The 20,029-nt window shown below is 39.0% G+C and overlaps 1 protein-coding gene across 2 annotated transcripts in view; it reads left to right on the plus strand.

The window, feature by feature from the left end:
- Positions 1-14,128, plus strand: part of EPHA4 (EPH receptor A4) — a 69,135-nt gene extending 55,007 nt beyond the window's left edge. Inside the window, exons 9-17 of one of the 2 annotated variants that reach the window (XM_018563825.1) lie at positions 2,305-2,363; positions 2,812-2,925; positions 3,031-3,216; positions 4,721-4,782; positions 6,273-6,482; positions 8,816-8,965; positions 10,731-10,924; positions 13,358-13,513; positions 13,888-14,128. In XM_018563825.1, coding sequence (XP_018419327.1) covers positions 2,305-2,363; positions 2,812-2,925; positions 3,031-3,216; positions 4,721-4,782; positions 6,273-6,482; positions 8,816-8,965; positions 10,731-10,924; positions 13,358-13,513; positions 13,888-14,002 — 1,246 coding nt within the window. In that variant the 3' untranslated portion in view covers positions 14,003-14,128. The remainder of the gene's footprint in view (positions 1-2,304; positions 2,364-2,811; positions 2,926-3,030; positions 3,217-4,720; positions 4,783-6,272; positions 6,483-8,815; positions 8,966-10,730; positions 10,925-13,357; positions 13,514-13,887) is intronic. The other variant, XM_018563826.1, reaches the window with a different exon arrangement.
- Positions 14,129-20,029: the final 5,901 nt, after the last annotated feature.

Genomic DNA, 20,029 nt, shown 5'->3' on the forward strand with positions numbered 1-20,029 from the left:
TGTAATCGGCTGACAGAGAGGAAGGCAGATGGTGTCTCTTTCGTTTCATAGCAGCTTGGCGCCCCTGTACATGGCTTCATTCTCTTTAATTCTAATGCTGATTTCTTAAAGCTGTTTTTTTGGAATCAGTTTCCACCATGCAAACTGGCATTGAGGGGTGGAAGTGAGTCAGTCTGCCTCTTGCTTTATATTCTCCTTTTAACTCTGCGAATACTGGATTCCTGTATTATAAAAGTAGAAAGGTGAGCGGTTTAAGGAGTACTCACATACAGGATTAGCGCTGTCATGCCAAGGTATAATGTGAGGACCTGTTTGTACCTTCTAAGTTGATAACGTTTTCGCTTCGGCTTGAGAGGCTCGACTGAGCCGCTCGGCCACGTTCGGGAGCTGTACGGGCTATAGTGAATAGCCCGTACAGCACCCCTTCAGTTCTACTGAACCGAAGGGGTCCTGGGGCTGAAGCTAGCTGAAGGATCGGCCGAAGCTACGGCTAGATCCTTCGGCAGCTTCGCGAATAGACCCCTATGTAACCTTCAGCATACATTGGCCCTGTAGTGGCTGCTACCTGTGCTAACCTTGTTTGTTATGACACTATCCTGAGGCCTTCCATCCCTAATGTAGGATTTGCCCTTTAGCCCATCAATCAAGGTCACACAGGGGCTGATCAAAGCAGACCTGTCAGATAGGCACACCTTTTTTCATTGTGTATAGATATGACGTATGCGGGAGATCTCACACACTAATCTGCTGTCTCACAATGCATGCACATACCAGCCTTTTGTATACAGAAAAATCCTGTGGGAAGTATTAACTCTTGTGTAACCTTACCTGTACAGTCCTCTGCTGAAAAGGGTGGTGTTGTACAGCTGTCTCGGTCTTCCATATGTTGCTAGAAAGTATTTTTGTCACAACTAAGACTTTGAATCTCACCATGCCTTGCCATCAGAACTTTTCATTGGGAACAAAGGCTTGCCCAAATGCCCTCTGATTTGCTAATGTTTCTCACATGATCTTTCAGCTGAAAAAACTTTACCCAAATTGCTCTTGTTAATAACAAAGTGGCCCAAAGTGAGCGTCAAACATTGCCTCTGGCTTGTCCAGGTGCTGACAAGAATCGACAATGGCAGTAAGCAACGTCTGAGACTGCATGCAGGTTATAAAAGGTCAAAAGGTGGTATGGCCAAACCATCATTACAGGCTCTGAGTCTGCAATTAGTGTTTTATCAGAAATCTTGTATCACTTGGACAAAGCCCTCTCTGATACAGTATAATTACACATTGTTTTTATTGCTTTCTTCTATCCATCACAAATTTACTTAAATATATTATTTAAATGTTGATGTCAGAATAGATTGAAACATTCCTAAATGGCAGATTTAAACAAAAGTGATATGATAACACAGTAACACTTGCCTACTGGACCTGTGTGGCTTGGCTTAGACCATGAATGTTTTCTGGAATTTTGCTTGGCTTGAAGGACTACCTTCACCTGTGGGAAAATGGCATGCAGTCTCATGGAATAGAATTCTTTTACATATCACATTGTCTACCAGAAGCTACGCTTTGGAAAGAAAGCATCTTATTTGGAAGGGCAGTCACTTATATAGTTATTTATATATTTAGCTATGTATGTTTAGCAGATTTCAATTTATTATCATTTCTATACAAAAAAAAATTGCCTACCACTCGTGTTGAAAGTGTAGTAGCCGTATTAGTGCACTTGAGTATGTGATACTTTTTTTTATGTGAACTGACAGTTTAATTTTCAGGATGAGCTTTCGAGAGATCCACTCCCTTCTAGAACATAGTTCAAGCAGTGGGCCCCCGATAGCTTGTCTCAAAAATGAACTGTTAGTGCAAAAAAAAAAGGTATTACATAACATACAATACACAACTATGCGACACCTAGAAAAACTTCAACTTCAAGAGTATTGGCATAATGCATAGCTAAATATTTCACAAACAGCTTCACCAGTGCTTTATACTAAAGATTAATTGTTACTTGCACAAAGAAATGTATACAAATGTTTAAAAAATTGGAAACCTGTATCGTTTCTTAGAGCATTTTTAACACCTATGTTTTAAATGCAATCATTATACTTTGGGGGGAAAAAAGTATCAGCAAATAAGGTTGTTGTGCTTTATGATGGTAGTAAGGCAGCTGCCAGTCACAGGCTCTTATTTTATTGGAAAGACCCCTCTCCTACCAAATCCCAGCTTGCCATTTGGATAATATGTCTTGGTATTTTGTCTCTGTAAGATTATTTGCTTGTATCCTGAAGGATTATTTTTCTGTCTCTACAGGCGGAGTAAGTACAGCAAAGCAAAACAGGAAGCTGATGAGGAGAAGCATTTAAACCAAGGTAATGGTTTTTGTAATGAGTAGTACTGATTAGTGTGTAAACAATTCAGCTAGCAAAAATAAATTGTTATAGTGTTTACATTTACCTGCAAATCATTTAAAGTGTACTCGTCACGTATGTACAGTGAATGTGGATTTTTTTGGAGGAATTAATAAAGATTCAGCCTGTCCATTCAATGGAAGCTAGTGACCTCCCTGGACATGCAAGATAAGAAGCCTTATGCTACAGGAGTGTTTGATTCCTAGTCATGGGGCAAAATATTGGAGCAACATGCAAAATGGCTTCCTCTGTTGCAAAGGGGCGACAAGGACATATTACTGGTCAAGCCCGTGCTAGGTCTATAGGGTTAAGTGTCCACCACATTATTCATACTATTATTGTCTCCATTTAATTTATTCTCTGTTACTGTTCTGTACTTTCTGGCTTAAATTAAATTTTTTTTCTGCAGGGGTAAAGACATATGTTGATCCATTTACATACGAAGACCCTAACCAAGCAGTCAGGGAATTTGCAAAGGAGATTGATGCTTCTTGTATAAAGATTGAGAAAGTCATTGGCGTAGGTAAGTGAAGCCAGTAAACTGTTTATTCTCCTTTCTCACAATGTATTAAAGCTCTAAATGTCTGGTGCATATATCATAAATAATAACCCTTTTCACTGTGTGCAGGAGAGTTTGGAGAGGTGTGCAGCGGGCGACTGAAGGTTCCTGGTAAAAGGGAAATATATGTCGCAATCAAGACCCTGAAAGCCGGTTACACTGATAAACAGAGACGGGACTTTCTCAGCGAGGCCAGCATCATGGGTCAGTTTGATCACCCCAACATCATTCATCTCGAAGGTGTAGTGACCAAATGTAAGTTGTTTCTCTACTTTTAAATAAATGCACCGATAAAAAAAATGCCCTATAAAATCCTTGTGCTCTGTATTATTACAGCAGAAGCCATCAATCAAACATACCGTTTTCACTCTTTGCTAAATGTTGTAGAACATTGCCAGTCAGTATAGACAGGTCACATGGCTGTTCTGTTGAGCTGTTTCTCTTAGCTCTGCAGGAAAAAAAAATATTTATTACATAAGAATTGACATGTGCAGTTATTTTCCACATTATTAATAGACATCTGTTCTGTAGAACCTCCTACAATTTCCTTGTATATTCAGCAGCACCATAGATCACATTGTCACAGGTACAAAATCTCAGTGTGAAATGACAGATGGAATAGCTACAGTATATCCTAAAGCAGAGGGTGTGGGGTGTGGATCAAGCCATCCATCTTGATGTCAGATAAAAATGGCTCTGCTGTTTCTCGCTGATACCCTTTTCCTAGGCAAAGGGACTGCAGGACTTTGTGAGACTGGAGTGCAGTATGGCATACTGCTAAACAGTGCTAGCATAAGCTAATTGCTAAAGTATAGGCAGGAAGCAGATGGCCAACGCACCTCTTGGTTTGGACACAAAAAGGTAAACATGGCCGTTAGATTGACCTTCCCTGGCACGCGTTACTTTAATGCAGAATTTACCAGGGGCATTAGATGCCTCATCTTGGTAGTAGCGACATTCATTAAAACACATTTGTAGTCCTCTGTTGTGGCAGAATCCTGCAGCATACACTATCTTTAGCTTTTGTTCATTTTCTGCTCTATAGCAGTTTTATGGGAGACCGTGCTTTTCAGATCTTGTAGCAGCTTATGGGACAGGCTGATTTTTTTTTTTTTTTTACGACTCCCGTCTGCTTAAAAATTTCCAGCTTTCCCTTACACTTTATGAAAGCTGTTTCGCTGTGGCAGCAAGGCAGCGCTTTGCAGGTGGGGGCACATCTAACGGGCGCTGTGGCCATGCTTAGTGCCATTGTGAGGTGTAAAAAGCACCAGCAGTAAAATACTGCTCCCCTCTATTCTCTACTGTACACTTCAAGCTCCTGATTTAGATTCCAGCAGTGTCTTATTATCATTTCTGTGACTTATGAAACCATAAAATCTGAATAAAGCCTTGCATGCACCACATTAAAATATGCTGCCGCTTGAGTAGCGGTAAGAGAGAAGAAAGAAAAAAAAATGTGTGTTGCATGAAAAATAGGTCTTTGAGACAGAAAAGTGCTTACATTTCCATATACATTTAGATGGTAATTATGCAAAGAAACAGACACCCGCTATGAATTAGTCGGGAGATTCATGTTTCACATGCTAGGTCGGAATTACAATGAAAGGGTAATTCTTGCGATATAAAGGGAGGACAGTCCAGTTTAAGGACAGCATTTCAGAGCTTAGTCGTATGGGAATGTTTGCAAATGTAGAGCACTCAGCGGTTGGCTCAACATCGATACATTATATGTCATTAATAGTGTCATTTTTATTCATAGGTAAACCAGTTATGATCATTACAGAATACATGGAGAATGGCTCTTTGGATGCTTTTCTGCGGGTGAGTTATTGAGATTCTCAGCCCTTTTGTGCTTGCTTGATGTAGACTCCAGTATAATGGGAAATTGTATTATTTTTTTAAATGCCGGTACCTGAAAAGATGATAATATGTAGACTGGGACCTGATGTCCTGAATAATTTTGTACCTGTCCCAGCCCAGTCTCTACACTACAGTAAAATATGGGAAGTCATTATTGAATCACTGAAGATGAATCCTTTGTCTTCCTATTTTTGCCCTCAAAGGAGGAGTAGTGGCTTCACATACATCCTCATTTTTTAGGTTATTTTTACCAGGCTGTATTCTTATTTGTCTGTGTCTGGTTTAATGTTACAAAAGTATAGACACTTTGTATGGCACTGTCTAATAAAACAGAGTTATAATTTTGGTAATATATCCTTGTGTGCTACAACTTGCCTGAACTTAGCTTAAACTAACCTGCATAAAAACGCCTTGAGGAATCCAACCTCTCATTCCTAGCCAATGAACAGTTAACAACAACAAAGCAACAACAGCCTAGGTACAACCTATTATATCGTCTACTCTAAAATTGGTTGATTTAAAGCTTTTTTCTATTGTTCTATAAACCATCAAGTGCTTATAAAATATGTAACAAAAATACTACCCCATGATTTGGAGAGTATAGATTCAGTTCACCTATTCTGACGCTTAAATGTTTCCCATAGATGTAGATGGTGTTTAGGGAGTCAGTTGTGCATCCACCTGGAACATTTTTTTCCAGTGATCTCTATTTGACTGGACAGCAACCAATTGCTTGTGTAAAACATATGAATCAAATATTGTATATCACTGAAAGAAACAATGGTTATGATTCATGCTTGCATGCGTACAATGGAATCAAATTTGTTCTCATAATGAAAACAAGTGGCAGCTTGCCACCCATCAAAACTGGATTTTCCAAAAATCACTTGTTTCAAGTCTAACTTTTCAATTGATTAAAGTAGACTAAATTTTAAGAGAATACCTGTATATTGAGCTAAAAGCAATTTTTTCATATATACATGAAAGGGCACTCTCATTATGTTCAATAGCAGAAATGATCTCAAATGACAGTATTTCTAAAAGTAACATTCAATCCAGTCACTAGAACATATAGTAAAAAGATTTCCAAATTGTAAGTGGTACTGTCCTGTTATACTGTGTACAACCTTCTTAGATGGAAAGAGGGGCGCCCTATAACACAATGTATGTAAGATAAGGATACGCCTCTACTAAACCCTAGCTATGAAGAGCATGAAGAATTTATTGATTCAGTAAATCCACCACTGCTTAATTTTACTGCTACTTTTCATTCTTTTGAAGGTTAGATGGTTGTTTAGTGCAATATGACAATTCAACAGTACCTTTATATCAGCCTATTCATCAGACCCAGAAAAAGGGGCATTTGAGGGGAAAAGATAGAGGAATTGGTTCTAAAAGAGGGGCAGTTGGGGCCATGGTATGACATAACTAATTACTGTTTTTTGTTTTAGAAGAATGATGGAAGGTTCACTATCATCCAACTGGTGGGCATGCTGCGGGGTATTGGATCTGGCATGAAGTATTTGTCTGATATGAGCTATGTACACCGAGACCTAGCTGCCCGAAACATTCTCGTCAACAGCAACCTGGTGTGCAAAGTGTCTGACTTTGGCATGTCCCGTGTCTTAGAGGATGATCCGGAGGCTGCCTATACCACCAGGGTAAGAATGACTTATAAGTATCACTGTATATAGCAAAACCCTGTATACTATAAAAGAGCATAACTCCAGTTCTGGACAGATTTCCACAATCAGTACCTTTTGGCTATTACGAGAACTTGACTTCCTCTTTAGAGAAACTGAAATTGGCAGGAAGTAGGCTGATAATCTCAGTTATTCCATGTAAATTTGCTGCCACTAATGTATGACATATCACTTCAGGATGTTGATCCATTGTCATCTATTGCACTCTCTGCACCATTAACAGAGCTGCTGGTGTTTTCACAATTTCTCTTCGGTGCTATTAAAGTTGTAAATCCTGACTAGTTTACTTGAGTAGTTCCTGAACCATGAACAGATTTAGGAGGAGATGGACATTGCTGTTTTTCTCCAAACAATTTGATACTGATTCTGATAAAATCACTCCGTTGACGAAAGATTCAAATATAACATCCTGGCACAAATACATGTTGACATTTACATGGCTGATAAACATTCAATGGGATTAAATAACATCTTGCAATCCTGTGGCAGAAGGAATACGTCTCCTGTGAGATGGTGTACTTCCTGAGAGCTAACAGACAGCTTAGAACTGGTGTATTGCTAGTGGATTAAGACATTGTATAGCAAGACCCAAACTTGCAAAATTTCAGAAAATGCTGCTGTATACCCTGTTTCAAAGAGTTAACATCACTTTAAAGCTTTGTGGATGTTTATTCAATAGGGTAAATTGTGTAATTCACAACTGTATGACTTCTCCCAGCCACCAAAGTAGGTGCAAACAGATCTCCATAAAACTACAGGCAAGGCATCTGGTCTCACATTTTCTTCTGTGCATTTCTTTGTTTCCAAGCTACATTCCATGATTCGGAGTTTACATAAACAGCTCTGAGACGAACAAAAAAAAGTTTTCTAAGGGAGAGGGGGGTACGGGAAGGGAACACACTTTGTGCATTACCACAACAATTAGGTGTATCAGTTGTAGGATCTCAGCCAAGTGAATCGAGCAAAGATAAAAATCAAGGAGTCGCTTTACAAACTTAACCAAGCACTGAGGCCTGCTGCGGAAGCCAAGCCCTTGTTGGCTTTTCCATTAATTGAAGGCATACCAGCACGGATCTTGTTGCAGATGATGTGTAACACCTTCACTGCTGAGGCCTAACATAAATCATAGCTGTGTGCTACCCAGTCTCATCACTCACTTTAAATCATGCAATATTTTATGTTCATAAATGGTGTAGTGACAGCTTGATGACAGCAGGCCATAGCTGTCACTGGCAGTCACCTTTCCCTGAGACAGACAAGATGAGCAATTGATTAAGGCCACTGCTGACAGCATGAATCTGTGATAGAAACTCTGTAAGCTATTTCTGTCTTCATTACAAAGCTAATTTAAAGGAGAAGACATTTTTTATAGCAGTCCATGTTTCAGACAAGACCAGTCGGCGAGCCCAGCGCTTTTAGGATTTTTAGTTCATATAATAAGAATAATATATACTTCTTACTCTGGCTGTTTGTACCGTGGCTTAAGTTACCTGATTTTTTTCCACTTCATGCATTCAAATACAGTATTTTTGACCTGAAAACAGGGCTTAACGGGTCTAAACACGACAATTGCGGCCCCTGTCCAGCTCTGGAGGCTACTGAGAGTTAAAGCAATGCTAGCTCCAGGACATTAACTTCACTGTGTATGATACTGTATGGATGAGTGCTGCCCTGTAACTAGCACTGCTCTGGTGGCAGCCTCCGGTGGCTGGAGGAGACCTTTGGATGTGACCAGTAATAGACACACTGACTTTAAGGACAATTTATAAACAATATAAAATGAAATACTTCTCGATCATTTACATTTTGTGTCTTCTTTTTCATAAGATTTGAAGACATCAGCTTAGAATCTAATTATGGTCTTTTACATTAAAGAATTGTTAAAAGAAATGTTTACAGTATCAGAGGGAGCAGAAATAAAGTTAATGCGTTAATACACATTCATGTATTGACTGCATTAACACATAGTAACAAATCAAAAACCATCTGTCTATGTTCTGACTACAGCTGGGGATTGGGTGCTATGTGTGTGAAATGTTCTGCTTTTAAACAGAGCTTTGTTATGCAATGGATGCACTCTTTAATGGCTGAAACAGTACCCAGCATATTGATCCAGAAGGCATTAATTAAATAAATTGATTTGCTGCATTCCTCTGTTTTGGCACACATGATAGATTACATTTAAATGTGTTATAGAAAGGGGATCTGCTATTATAGACCATTATGCATTTTGTAGGTCACTACAACTAGTCCAACTCTGAAATAAATGCACATTTTGTTATGTCATACAGGGAGGTAAGATCCCCATCCGATGGACCGCACCAGAAGCGATTGCTTACAGGAAGTTTACATCATCTAGTGACGTGTGGAGTTATGGAATTGTGATGTGGGAAGTCATGTCGTATGGTGAACGGCCTTATTGGGATATGTCCAATCAAGATGTAAGAATTCAATTTTTCTGATTTAAAAATAAAATGTTTCCTCACTCACCCATCTCTTAGCAGCAATACGTTATGTTTCTATATATGTTACTTGTTCTATATATGGGCAGCACTGATTGGAACTTCCTGTGTTAATTAGAATTCCACAGGTGATGCCATAGCAGGGACTCTGATTATTTAACAGTATGACATCATTTCATATAAAACCTAAGCTACTGGTGGTATCCGTTATATAACTACATTGCTCAATGCGTCATTAACGAACTCGCTGCTGGGAGAAGAACCTGCGTTGTAAAACACATAGTGATCTGCTGTAATTATCTCTTGAGCCAATTAAATGGCTGTCCTTAAGGGGCCTTAAAAAAATAATTTGCTAAATGGCCTTCTTTAAATTATGTATATCAGTTTTTTTTAAGTGTACCATCTGTAGAGTCTCAGATGGGATCACAGTCAGACAGCTGTCTCTAGATGACCCAGTGAAACCTAAGAATAGCAACAGGGAAATAGTCCACATTGTATATTCGTACAATGACAAGAGGAAGATGCAGAATTCTTTCTTTCTCGGTTTCCTTGAGTATGGCGTCCACAGTGCAATCCCATACCAAGGCTGGGATTGTGCATTGTGCAAAGGTTTCCTCTATTCTGCAGGCACATCCAGAGATATTTATACCTCTTTCTCTCATACGGATAGGAAGTCATCACACAAGTTAGACCTCGTCCAGGTGCAGCTGGAAATACGATGCTCTCTTGCCAGCTCCAAGGAGAGATGGCCAGGGATATATAATGGAAGGGTCAGCTGGCCCACAAATCCTGAAACATAATATAGAAAGTGATATTTTAGACAGTTTCAGCACTTTAAACTAAGTACACTGTTTTCTATTGAAGATAGAACCTAATGTCCTTCAGTTATGATATTGAAGGAGAACTCCAAGCAGACGGATGAAACACAGATAAACTACATATATTTCTTATTAAAATATATGTGAACTAATGCACTTGCCCTAAAAACTAGCACCTATGATATATGGCTGCATAGTCAGGGTTAGCTAATTTTTTAGAATCCCACAATTCTGCATAATCTATGCCACTTACCTGGGTCCTGTCTGCCCTTTGAACTATTTTATGTCTCCTGTAATCCCACCTACATGCTGTCACGTCCTACCCTTTAGACTATAGAGCATGTTTCATCCTCTAACAGTGTACATTTTTGAGACCTGTCAAATAAAAATGAGCTATTGTATGTGCCTAGATAGCAACAGTCACGCTATGCAAATAATTACACAACAGTATTCAACTGTGAGCAAAAATCATACCAGAGAAAACATCCACTAAGCTGTGACATATGATTTGTTCATTTATTATGGTGTTTGCACTTTCAGGCTGATTACTGCAAACATGTAGATGTCAAGCTTACACTTAGACCCTGATCACACCTAGGCATTTTGTTCGAGCGTATCTGTGCACACTGAAATGCTCTAGACAAGAAATCCCATTTATCTCTATAGCCCGCGTAGCTTGGAAATTGGCGACACAACAATTTTTGCTTGCTTCTGTGTGTTTTTAGACACGTTTGCCCATTTACTTCAATGTGTCACAATCTGCCCCGCAGAAACGCACAACCTAATGTACACACGTAAAAGTGTGCAAAAACGTGCACAAAAACGCTGTCGCCTAGGTGTGAATGGTCCCTAAATGCTGATTCATGAACGGTCACCCCATCTGTGGTGTTGAATGATCCATCTGTAATACTCCATTTCTTTTGTAGGTGATAAAAGCCATAGAAGAAGGCTATCGTCTTCCCCCTCCCATGGACTGTCCCATCGCTCTTCATCAGCTCATGCTGGACTGCTGGCAGAAAGAGCGCAGTGACCGGCCCAAGTTTGGACAGATTGTTAGCATGTTAGATAAGCTTATCCGGAACCCAAACAGCCTAAAAAGGACTGGATTAGAAGGCTCAAGGTAATAAATACATGAGTATGTAAACTGCATCTTTCAATACAGCACAAAAATGAGGAGCTGAAAGCAGAAATGGGGCCTGCTAATTAAATTGCACTAGCCTTCAATAGCGCCTTTGCAGCAGATATAGGTTATAAGTCCCAGAGGTGAGGTCCACACAGCCATATTGTTATCAGTATGTTAAATTATTCAACCAGGAAAGAGCTATAACAGCAACTGTTTAATTTCCCCCTCCTTCTATTGACCCAGAATCTGTCTATGATCAGTTTACATTTGTAACCACACTGCCCAGACTTTTAAGTATCTCTCTTTATAGATATTGATCGGACACTTTAGAAAGCTAGCAGATTCCCATGGGTATTTACAGGGCGACTCACATTGAGAAAATGTTAGATGTATTAGCAATAATGATACAGCTCCATGCTGCTGTTAACACTGTCTGCAGGTCTATACTTTAAAAATAGATAGGTGGAGGAGCTGGTTAATTAGGACCACTTCTCTTTAAAATTTGTAACTCCTACATTTTAAGATGGGCTCCTAAATACCTGTTGTATATCAGCCTATTTTCTAAGTCCCTAATCACTCCAAACAAAGTTGCCTCCACCTTGCTACAAACTTTAATCTGCCGCTTAGTCTCTCTGTTCCTCTTTTGCCTTATGTGATTTACTTTATTTTAATGTCCAAAGTCCTGTAGCATGCCTTACCGGAATTCCCATAGGAATCGTTCACTTTAAGCCTGTTGAAGGGGACCCTGCGTGGCCCCGAAAGCGCTTGATTCTACTTTGAGTGACTTCTGAAAAATAAAAACGAAGATTCACTGAATATTGACGTGTATGTCATGCTGGTGTGCTGGTGACATCTCTTCACAACAAACTTTACTTTATTTTAATTCCCCGCTCTCCATTAAATGCACTCCATTAAAGCAACCCATTGTTTTTGTAATCATGCTGGGTTATCAAGAGAATCAAGGTGGCCATAGCCATAAAAGGATATTTTTCTGTCCTGCTTCAGCCTTAAACATAAACGTTTGGGTCAAATATTAGAGGGAGTAAGAGCACACAGACAATCCCAATAGTGGCTCATCTTTGGGGGAACAAAGCAATAGACAGGATATTTTAACCTCTCTGATGCCTTGTCTGGCCGTGTCACGTAGCCAGTAAAGAATAAATTTCAGTGCCTGATCTGGGCAGAGTTCACTATTTATAGGGCGATTACATATATTATCATTTTTCCTACAATAGCTTTATCTCAAATATCCACAGCACTCCGTAGCTTCTAAAAGCATTGACATATATTTCTGAAATTGCTATTAACTCTTTTACATAAGCCAACTTGGGATGTAGATTTATTGGTCCATTAAAATCCAAAGTCATAAGTAAAACCCAATCTACCAATCACAGTGAAGGATGTTGAAAAATCTTATATTGGTGAGCCGGGTTCTTGATCCCCGCTGATTCATTTCTGCATCAAGCAGGCACAAGGTGAAGCTTAGATGTAGGACTCCTACTTTTATCAGAATTTTAAGAATTCACCTTTCTCTGTACTTATATCACTCACTAAAGAGCAGACTTGATTTCTTTCTCAGTATGAGTAAAAAAGCCACAGCATTTGTCTGGCCTTTTTGCACATCAGCTACAGGATATGTTACTAATCATGGCAGTGAAACTGCTAAAGCAATTACCCCAAAGGTCCAGCACAGAGGGAACCAAGGAGAATTACATTCCCCAAACCCTACTTCAAAGACCCCCTTATTCTCACCAATTCCATCATATGTACTGTTCAGGAACATGTTGATTAACGAGCGGATTATCTCCCCTGCATGCTGAGCTTTGTCTGCTCTCAGAGAAATTGGCCAGTATCTAGTTGATTGGGCTGTTTCATTGCGATTGAGCTCAATATAAGCAGTATAAGTACAGCAAGACTGATTAGACCACAACTTAGAGATAGAAACTGTACAGTGGGAATTTACAGAAGGCTTCCCACACTCACGTACAGATAATATCTCGGCTATTAGACAACAGAAAAAAAGCCTCTAGACAAATAATTGAAGTTCAGTGTGAGCTAGCGTCTACAGAAAAACATTATTATGCAACATTGCTTTTATTAAATATCACAAAAAACTTCCCTGTATACTGAGAATCAAAGAAAACATGTTAGTGTTATATAGTGAACTGTTTTAAATGTGTAGTGTTATTTATAGCAACCAATTAGAATCTTTAGTACATTTGCTAACCTGCATTAGAAAAACTACAGCTGGAATTAGGATGGCTGCCCGGGGGAACACAGAAATTTTACTTGCATTCATGCTTGGAACATAATGTCTAATGTTTTCTGTGTGTTCAAGTGATGTATCAGTTTGTAACAGCCACTCATAATGTGACCTTAGATTCTATTTTACTAAAAGATGCTGACATTCCAATGATTTCTGTCCTTCAGAACAAACACTGCTCTCCTGGACCCTGGCTCGCCTGAATGGTCCCAGGTGGTTTCTGTGTTGGACTGGCTGCAGGCCATTAAAATGGAGCGATACAAAGATAACTTCACAGCAGCTGGGTTTAACAACCTGGAATCAGTCGTGCACGTGAACCAAGAGTAAGTTCATTCATGATCATGATTTTATATGCTTTGCCTGTAGTTAGGGGAAGAGTAATTCTGGGTTAGTTTGTATAGGACCATTTCTGCTGCACAGAAAAGTGGAATAACGTCTTGACTTGACACAAGGTTCCCACCTTGCCATAGTGGCATGACATGAGATTCCTACCCTGCCTTTAGCTTTCCCTTCTTGCATCACAACAGGTTTCTCCCCTAATGTTTATTTCAATCCTTCAATTATTGGAGGACCTTAGTACCAAGTGTTCGTGTGTGGGGTGGGGGCTGGGATGTGCATGAAAGAGAGGAAAAGTTTCAGAGTTATAGATATAAATTCCAGGGACCGTGAATAATCTTTTCCTCTTCCCTCTGTGCAGTGACCTAACCCGGATTGGTATCACTTCCCCTGCCCACCAGAACAAGATTTTGAGCAGTGTCCAGGGAATGAGGACCCAGATGCAACAGATGCAAGGCAGGATGGTTCCTGTCTGATTTAATAGTGCATCAGGACAAACCTACACACTCTGAACTCTTGAAAAATTAGTTTACCTCATCCATGCACTTTAATTGAAGAACTGCACTTTTTTTTACATTAACCTCACCCCGCCGGACAGAGACTTAAATTATCAAAGGGGTTGAGGAGAAACCCATTCAACATGGAAAAAAATATAGTCATTTGTGCCACAATAACATCTGGAAGATGGTCATATCCAAGGGGGAGCTCTCATGTCACTAGATGCATATAATTTACTGGACTTCCGCCATCTCATCGTGAGTTGATTTTGCGTGCAACATGGACATCATTATGGAATGGATACATCACTTCATCGGCGTGGGCAAATGGAATAACCACATAATCTATTGCTGGAGATGCAGACCATTGCAGGGGAAGAATAAGGGACCAACGGAGGCTGCTTCCTGTGCATCAGTGTATTTTTGGATCCTGTGGTCATGTACTAGTTTGAGAAAATTACATCAAGATCTGAGGGAAATGTGTTTGTATTACCTAAGCACGATGGTCTGGAAAGGGATATAAAGGTGAGTTGTTATCTCCCTTGGTAGAATATTGTTGGGCCATCTGCCATTGGTGTTAGAGGCACAGGGGGTTGCAGCTGTGAGAGGGATCTTGTTTCATATGTCCTCCCGTGAGAACTATGGGAAAAACACTTACCCCATAGTTCTCTTTTAATGTAAGTGATGCTGTAGGAACAATAAGGGAGGTGGCTTTATAGTTAGCATTGGGGTAGCAAGCGAAAAGGTGGTGGATCCACAGTGTGCACTGGGGCCTGAAGTCTGTAACAGCATCATTGGACATTATAGGTTCATCACTTTTAAAGGACTTATGAAAATCTACTCTATATGATAATTATATCCAATATAATAAAGATTACATTTTAGTAATAATTGTGTAGTTGGAAACAGATTAATAAAAACAGGAGCTGCCAGGAAAGCATGCAGCATACAGTGAAGTATGCTAGAAAGATGTAAAATTGTTCTGAAAAATGTTTTAAAAAAAATAGTTATTTGAAAAGGTGAATCAAATGGGAAGAAAGCAAAGGTTGTTAATTGTTTAAAGAAAGACAGTTGCTAGATGTTTGTCATTGTCATACCATCTGCCTATGTATAGCCACCACTGGTTTGCAGTCAGAGAAGTGAGAGGTTTGGATCTCGTGCTGATCCCCATCTGTTTTATGTTTCTCTCAGCTTCGACGTGAGATTTTAATTTTTGTGGAGAACCATTTATTTTCTCAGAAAGCGCAATCAGAAATGTTGATGAGATGATATAAATTATTGAATGCTACTTTGGCCCATTTTGTATATAACTTCTTAACTGAATCCAGTACAGAAATCTTTTGGAAGGCAGAAATTGTGTTTGCTTTCAGCCCTTTGTTACAGGAATCTGAAAATGAGTCTGCTTTTCTTTCAGGGAACTGCACTCTTGTCAATTCTTCACGGCAAGCCTATCGTCCACAGACAAAACTGACCTGAAGCCAAAAAGATTCTCTTGAAACTTCAGAGAGGGTTCTGAGGATGTCATGGACACAGCTGCTGTTTCTCCAGCAAGAAAATAATTCCACGAGGTCCCACAGGTCTTCCTGTGTATTCCATGCACTGGTGTATAATGACAATGGAAGCTAGCTGATGCTTACTAACGATGCCATGTCTCCAAGGCCTGGATATATTATTTGCCTTCAGTAAGTCGGATCACTGAGGTCGCATGGCCATCTCCATTCTTGTTGTTTTAAAAGGGAATTGAGGAATAGCACCCAAGACCAGTTTCTGTTCTTTTCCACTGCACATTAAAGAGGACTAGGTGTGAGCAGCACATTGCAGTCAATAAGGAGTTAACTGTATGCCAAACTAACCTTAAACATGGACCCAGCCTGCCATGGGCCGAGGAACTGTTTTGCGTTAATCCTGAAGACAACAAAGACTTGATGCACTCCAATTGAGGCCTGCTCCTCATCTGTCATGGCCTCTGTATTGTAATATGACTTTCCATTAAAGAAAAAAGAAAAATTATGCAATTTATCCATTTTCCGCATCCTACTGGTACCAGTGACAACCAGGCAGAGCTGCCAATTAAGTTTATATATATATAAGGAAGGATCTGTTTCATATATATAAACTTATATCTTTGTGCTTTTTATGCTTAACCCTTTGTCTTTGTCTGATCTCCCTCACCTCAAAGCTGTGCAGTTTGACCACTATGAGATTTTAAGATTAGCAGATAATCTTAAAGCTTGCAAATGCAGGTTTTATCACCATCCTTCCCTACAGAGATTCTGTTCCTCCATGTGTGATCACTTAAACTCTTAAACCAATGAGCCTAAGAATGTTTTCAGAAAAAAAGGTGGAAATAAAAAATATACATGCAACCATTAGGGATTTTAAAACGAGTCAAGACAAAGGTAGAGAGCAGGAAATCTTATCAGGTTTTCATTTTGTAACACAGACGTAGCCAAGAATCACAGCATATGTCAAAGCCATGGTGTTTTCCCTAGAACAATAAGATCATTTGAAAGCATGGTGGACTGTCTTTTGGCATGAGGGGCTTATGGTTAGTAAAAAAAAAATCAGATCTGGCAATTATATCTTGAACCCAGAAGATTTTTTAAAGTAACCATAGACAATAGATATAATCAGCAATCTCAATAGGGTTGGATAATGATCATAATGTCTATGGGCAGCAGCAAACATTAGTAATTAACCTCATATGTCAGATCTTAATGGATGGCAATCAGCCAGATTGGATATTTCAACTTATAGACCAATGCTTCACAGAAAAGAAGTACCGTGTATAGTCTTAGCAGGTGTCTGCAGCACAGAGATATACACATTTGTATAGAACAATATGCATGTCTCTGTGCATCTCACTAGGGAAAGGCTGGTATCAGCCAAGCAGATCTCTCATCAGCATCACCTTGAGATGTGATATCTGCTTGTTGCTGTCTTGATTGCTTGCTGCCCTTGATTAGCACCATTTATGCATACAGTTCAAGGATTTCTTCCTTTTATAAAAGAATCGTTCTACAAGGCAGAGACTTTCCAACATGTTAAGAAATATTGAGTGCTTCCAAGATTTGGTATTCACATGGTAATCCCCACACTATCCACTTGGCACCAGTGATGCCAACTGCCTGCACATCGCTCATGGTAATTCAGTAGTGTCAGGATTACCATGAAGCACTAACTAGTCTGAATGAGTGCCTGGCTGTTTTTGAGCCAGGGAAATACTGTGCAGTGTTCAGATTGTTAACAAATGACTTATTTTAATCTTAACGATATGGCCACCTTAAAGTGGTGGAAAGAGAAAAAAAAAAATGTTAGGCATTTATTGCTCTCTGTGTTTTGTTGGAGAAGATATCCCTCACTGCATCCCCAATGGGGACAATTGCCCAGATAGCATTAAAAGCCTGATACTGTATTTAACCTTTTGCAACCCCATAAAAAAGTTTTGGCTGGAGTTACACTTCTCATTTCGAAAGCCATGCAATTTGAATATTAATTGACCTAATTGGAAAGACTGCCATAAATTAGGCTTCAGATTTCATTTTATGTTAGCCCTGTTTGAATAATATTCTTCCCTCATTTCGCCCAAGAGAGTCCATTGTGCTTCTTGACATTGCACGTACACTGCAGAGGAGAGATGATATGCATTAATCAGTATTTGTGTGTTACTGCCAAAACTTTTTTTTTTCCTTCTTTATATATTGCAAGAATTGTATACCTAGCAATACCCGACTTTGGATGGGAACCGCTAACTTACATGCCTACAACTGGGCCTGAGGATAGTTTAGGTTCAGTTCCGTGCAGAAACCTTATAGAGTGATCCAGTTTATCATTAGCAGTATTTTTCCCTTCCTAACCTGTACCTAACCCCCACCAAATGTTAACCAGAGAAAGAAAAGGGACATTATATTTTTTTTGTGTCACAGCAAATGAGGAATTTTAATTTAGCTTATTCTAAAAAAAACAAAGAAAAAAAAAAAAAAAAGCATTTTAACGGAACATTTTTCTTGGTTAATATGTTGTTTAGAATTATGTTTTTCTATTTTTGTTTCATTTGTAATTTTTGAATTTTTTTGGGCGTGGGGAAGGGTAACTGGTTCCTCTTCCCCAAAACGTAGGTACACATAACTTATCTCCTTTTATTTATGGTCTTTTTATACCTAGTTTGTAAAATTGTAAAATAGCAAAGTTAATGCAAAGGTTTGCATTCTGGACAAAATAAAATAAACAAAAAAATAAAGTAGTTACTGAAAATTTACACGAGTGGTGCTGTTTGATTATATTATATTACAAATTGTAATGTTTCTTAACAATATGTATATACAAAGCTTTATATAGGGTCACAGGCATTAAAAGTGGACGAAAGAGCTATATTTACCTTCACTAATAGCAGATAATTAAGTATCTCTTTCACCTTCTTATAGCCTATATTAGCTTAGCTGTCAGCAACAAAGACAGTTTATAGTTTAATTTTGGTCTTCGATCCTCACTGCATGCAAGGGAATGTACAATCGTTTCAGTTTTTCCAGATATAATGTAAAGTAGGTCAGGTTGGTGTAAATAGGGGCAGCCATACTGATTCAATAAATATGTAAGCTTTGCAGTGATACACAAAGGTTGTGCTTAAAGTGAATTTCAACTTCTGCAGTCAAATTTCAGAAAATCCCTCTAAATGTTTTGTATGTGTTCCTATTCACACTTCATACCAAAAAATTCTTTTTTATAAAATATTTCCTACCTTTTAGATGTTTTGTGGCAGTAGAGAAACATGGCTGATCCCAGGTTGATAGCTTTCACAGTAATCTGTCTTTATAGAAAGACTTAGGACTGAAATTTGAGAATGATGTTTCTCTCATTAACTTCATTAACATACACTGGAGAAGCCACTCACCCCTCAGAGCCCTCCTAACATTACAATAGTAGGAGAAGCAAGTAGAAATTTTAGCCTTTAAGAAGCTAAGAAACCCTAACCCAAGTAAAAGCAATTTAAACTGCAAGAAGCTTTTTTTTAAAGATTATTGTTAGCTTATGCTATGCTAATGGGAACATGTAACAAATATAAAATAGGTGTTATCCCAATTTGGCTGTGAACGTGGAAATACACTATAACTGTTCCTTCTCACATGAGAGGCTATGAGTCAGCTAACTCAATTAAAACAATGCACTCCTTAGGTGGCTGATATTTTATCTCAACATTCAGACTCAAATGCACATTCATAGCAGAAAGTGAATATTCAGATTTGCTCTCCCCTAGACGATGTTGTTTTTACTGTACACTGCGTCTTTTATGTGCCAATTTTGTTAAGTGCATGCTACTGTGTGGCGCATAACGCCTCAGTGAACACTCTGTTTGGAGGAGAGGCCAGATATTTGACCATACTCCACTCCTCTTCACTTTTTTGTTCATTCATTGTAAAACACACCACTGTGCTTCATCAATGTGCCTTTTTAAGCAAATGGTAAGGCCATGTTACTGCCCTTCAGTGTCTGATATTTTTTGCCATGTTATGTGTACTCTAGGTATTCTGTAAGTATAACACACGAGTATTTACAACTTCTCAAAGAAATCACAGTAACTACCTGACAATGCCATTACCTGCCTTTCTCTGCAGCAAGCTGGCACCATCTTTGTTCAGACATCTTTCTGGGCTAGAATTTGCTTTTATAGACTAAAACCCTTTCCCTAGATGACACAATCATTTAAGGCCTGGTGTCTGGGCAGCAATGTTTATGTCCTGGGCTGTGTGTGTAGTGTTTCAGCCAGAATGATTACTGTGAGAAGTGGACCTAGGGAATGCTCCTTGTTGCTTGCTGAAGATTGATGACATTATTTTAACCTAGGCAATATCACTCACACCCAAGGACATTTTTAATGACAAAAGATGCATCATTTTTTAAAAATGCCACTGTTGCCAGACATTATGACTTGTCAGGAATGTATTTATGCAGACTTGAAAATTAGTGATATGTCCACTTTAGGGAGGGAGGGCGAATGAGGCTGACTCA

Source organism: Nanorana parkeri, unplaced genomic scaffold (assembly GCF_000935625.1).
Source record: "Nanorana parkeri isolate BGI_ZX_2015 unplaced genomic scaffold, ASM93562v1 scaffold701, whole genome shotgun sequence".
Taxonomy (NCBI): domain Eukaryota; kingdom Metazoa; phylum Chordata; class Amphibia; order Anura; family Dicroglossidae; genus Nanorana; species Nanorana parkeri.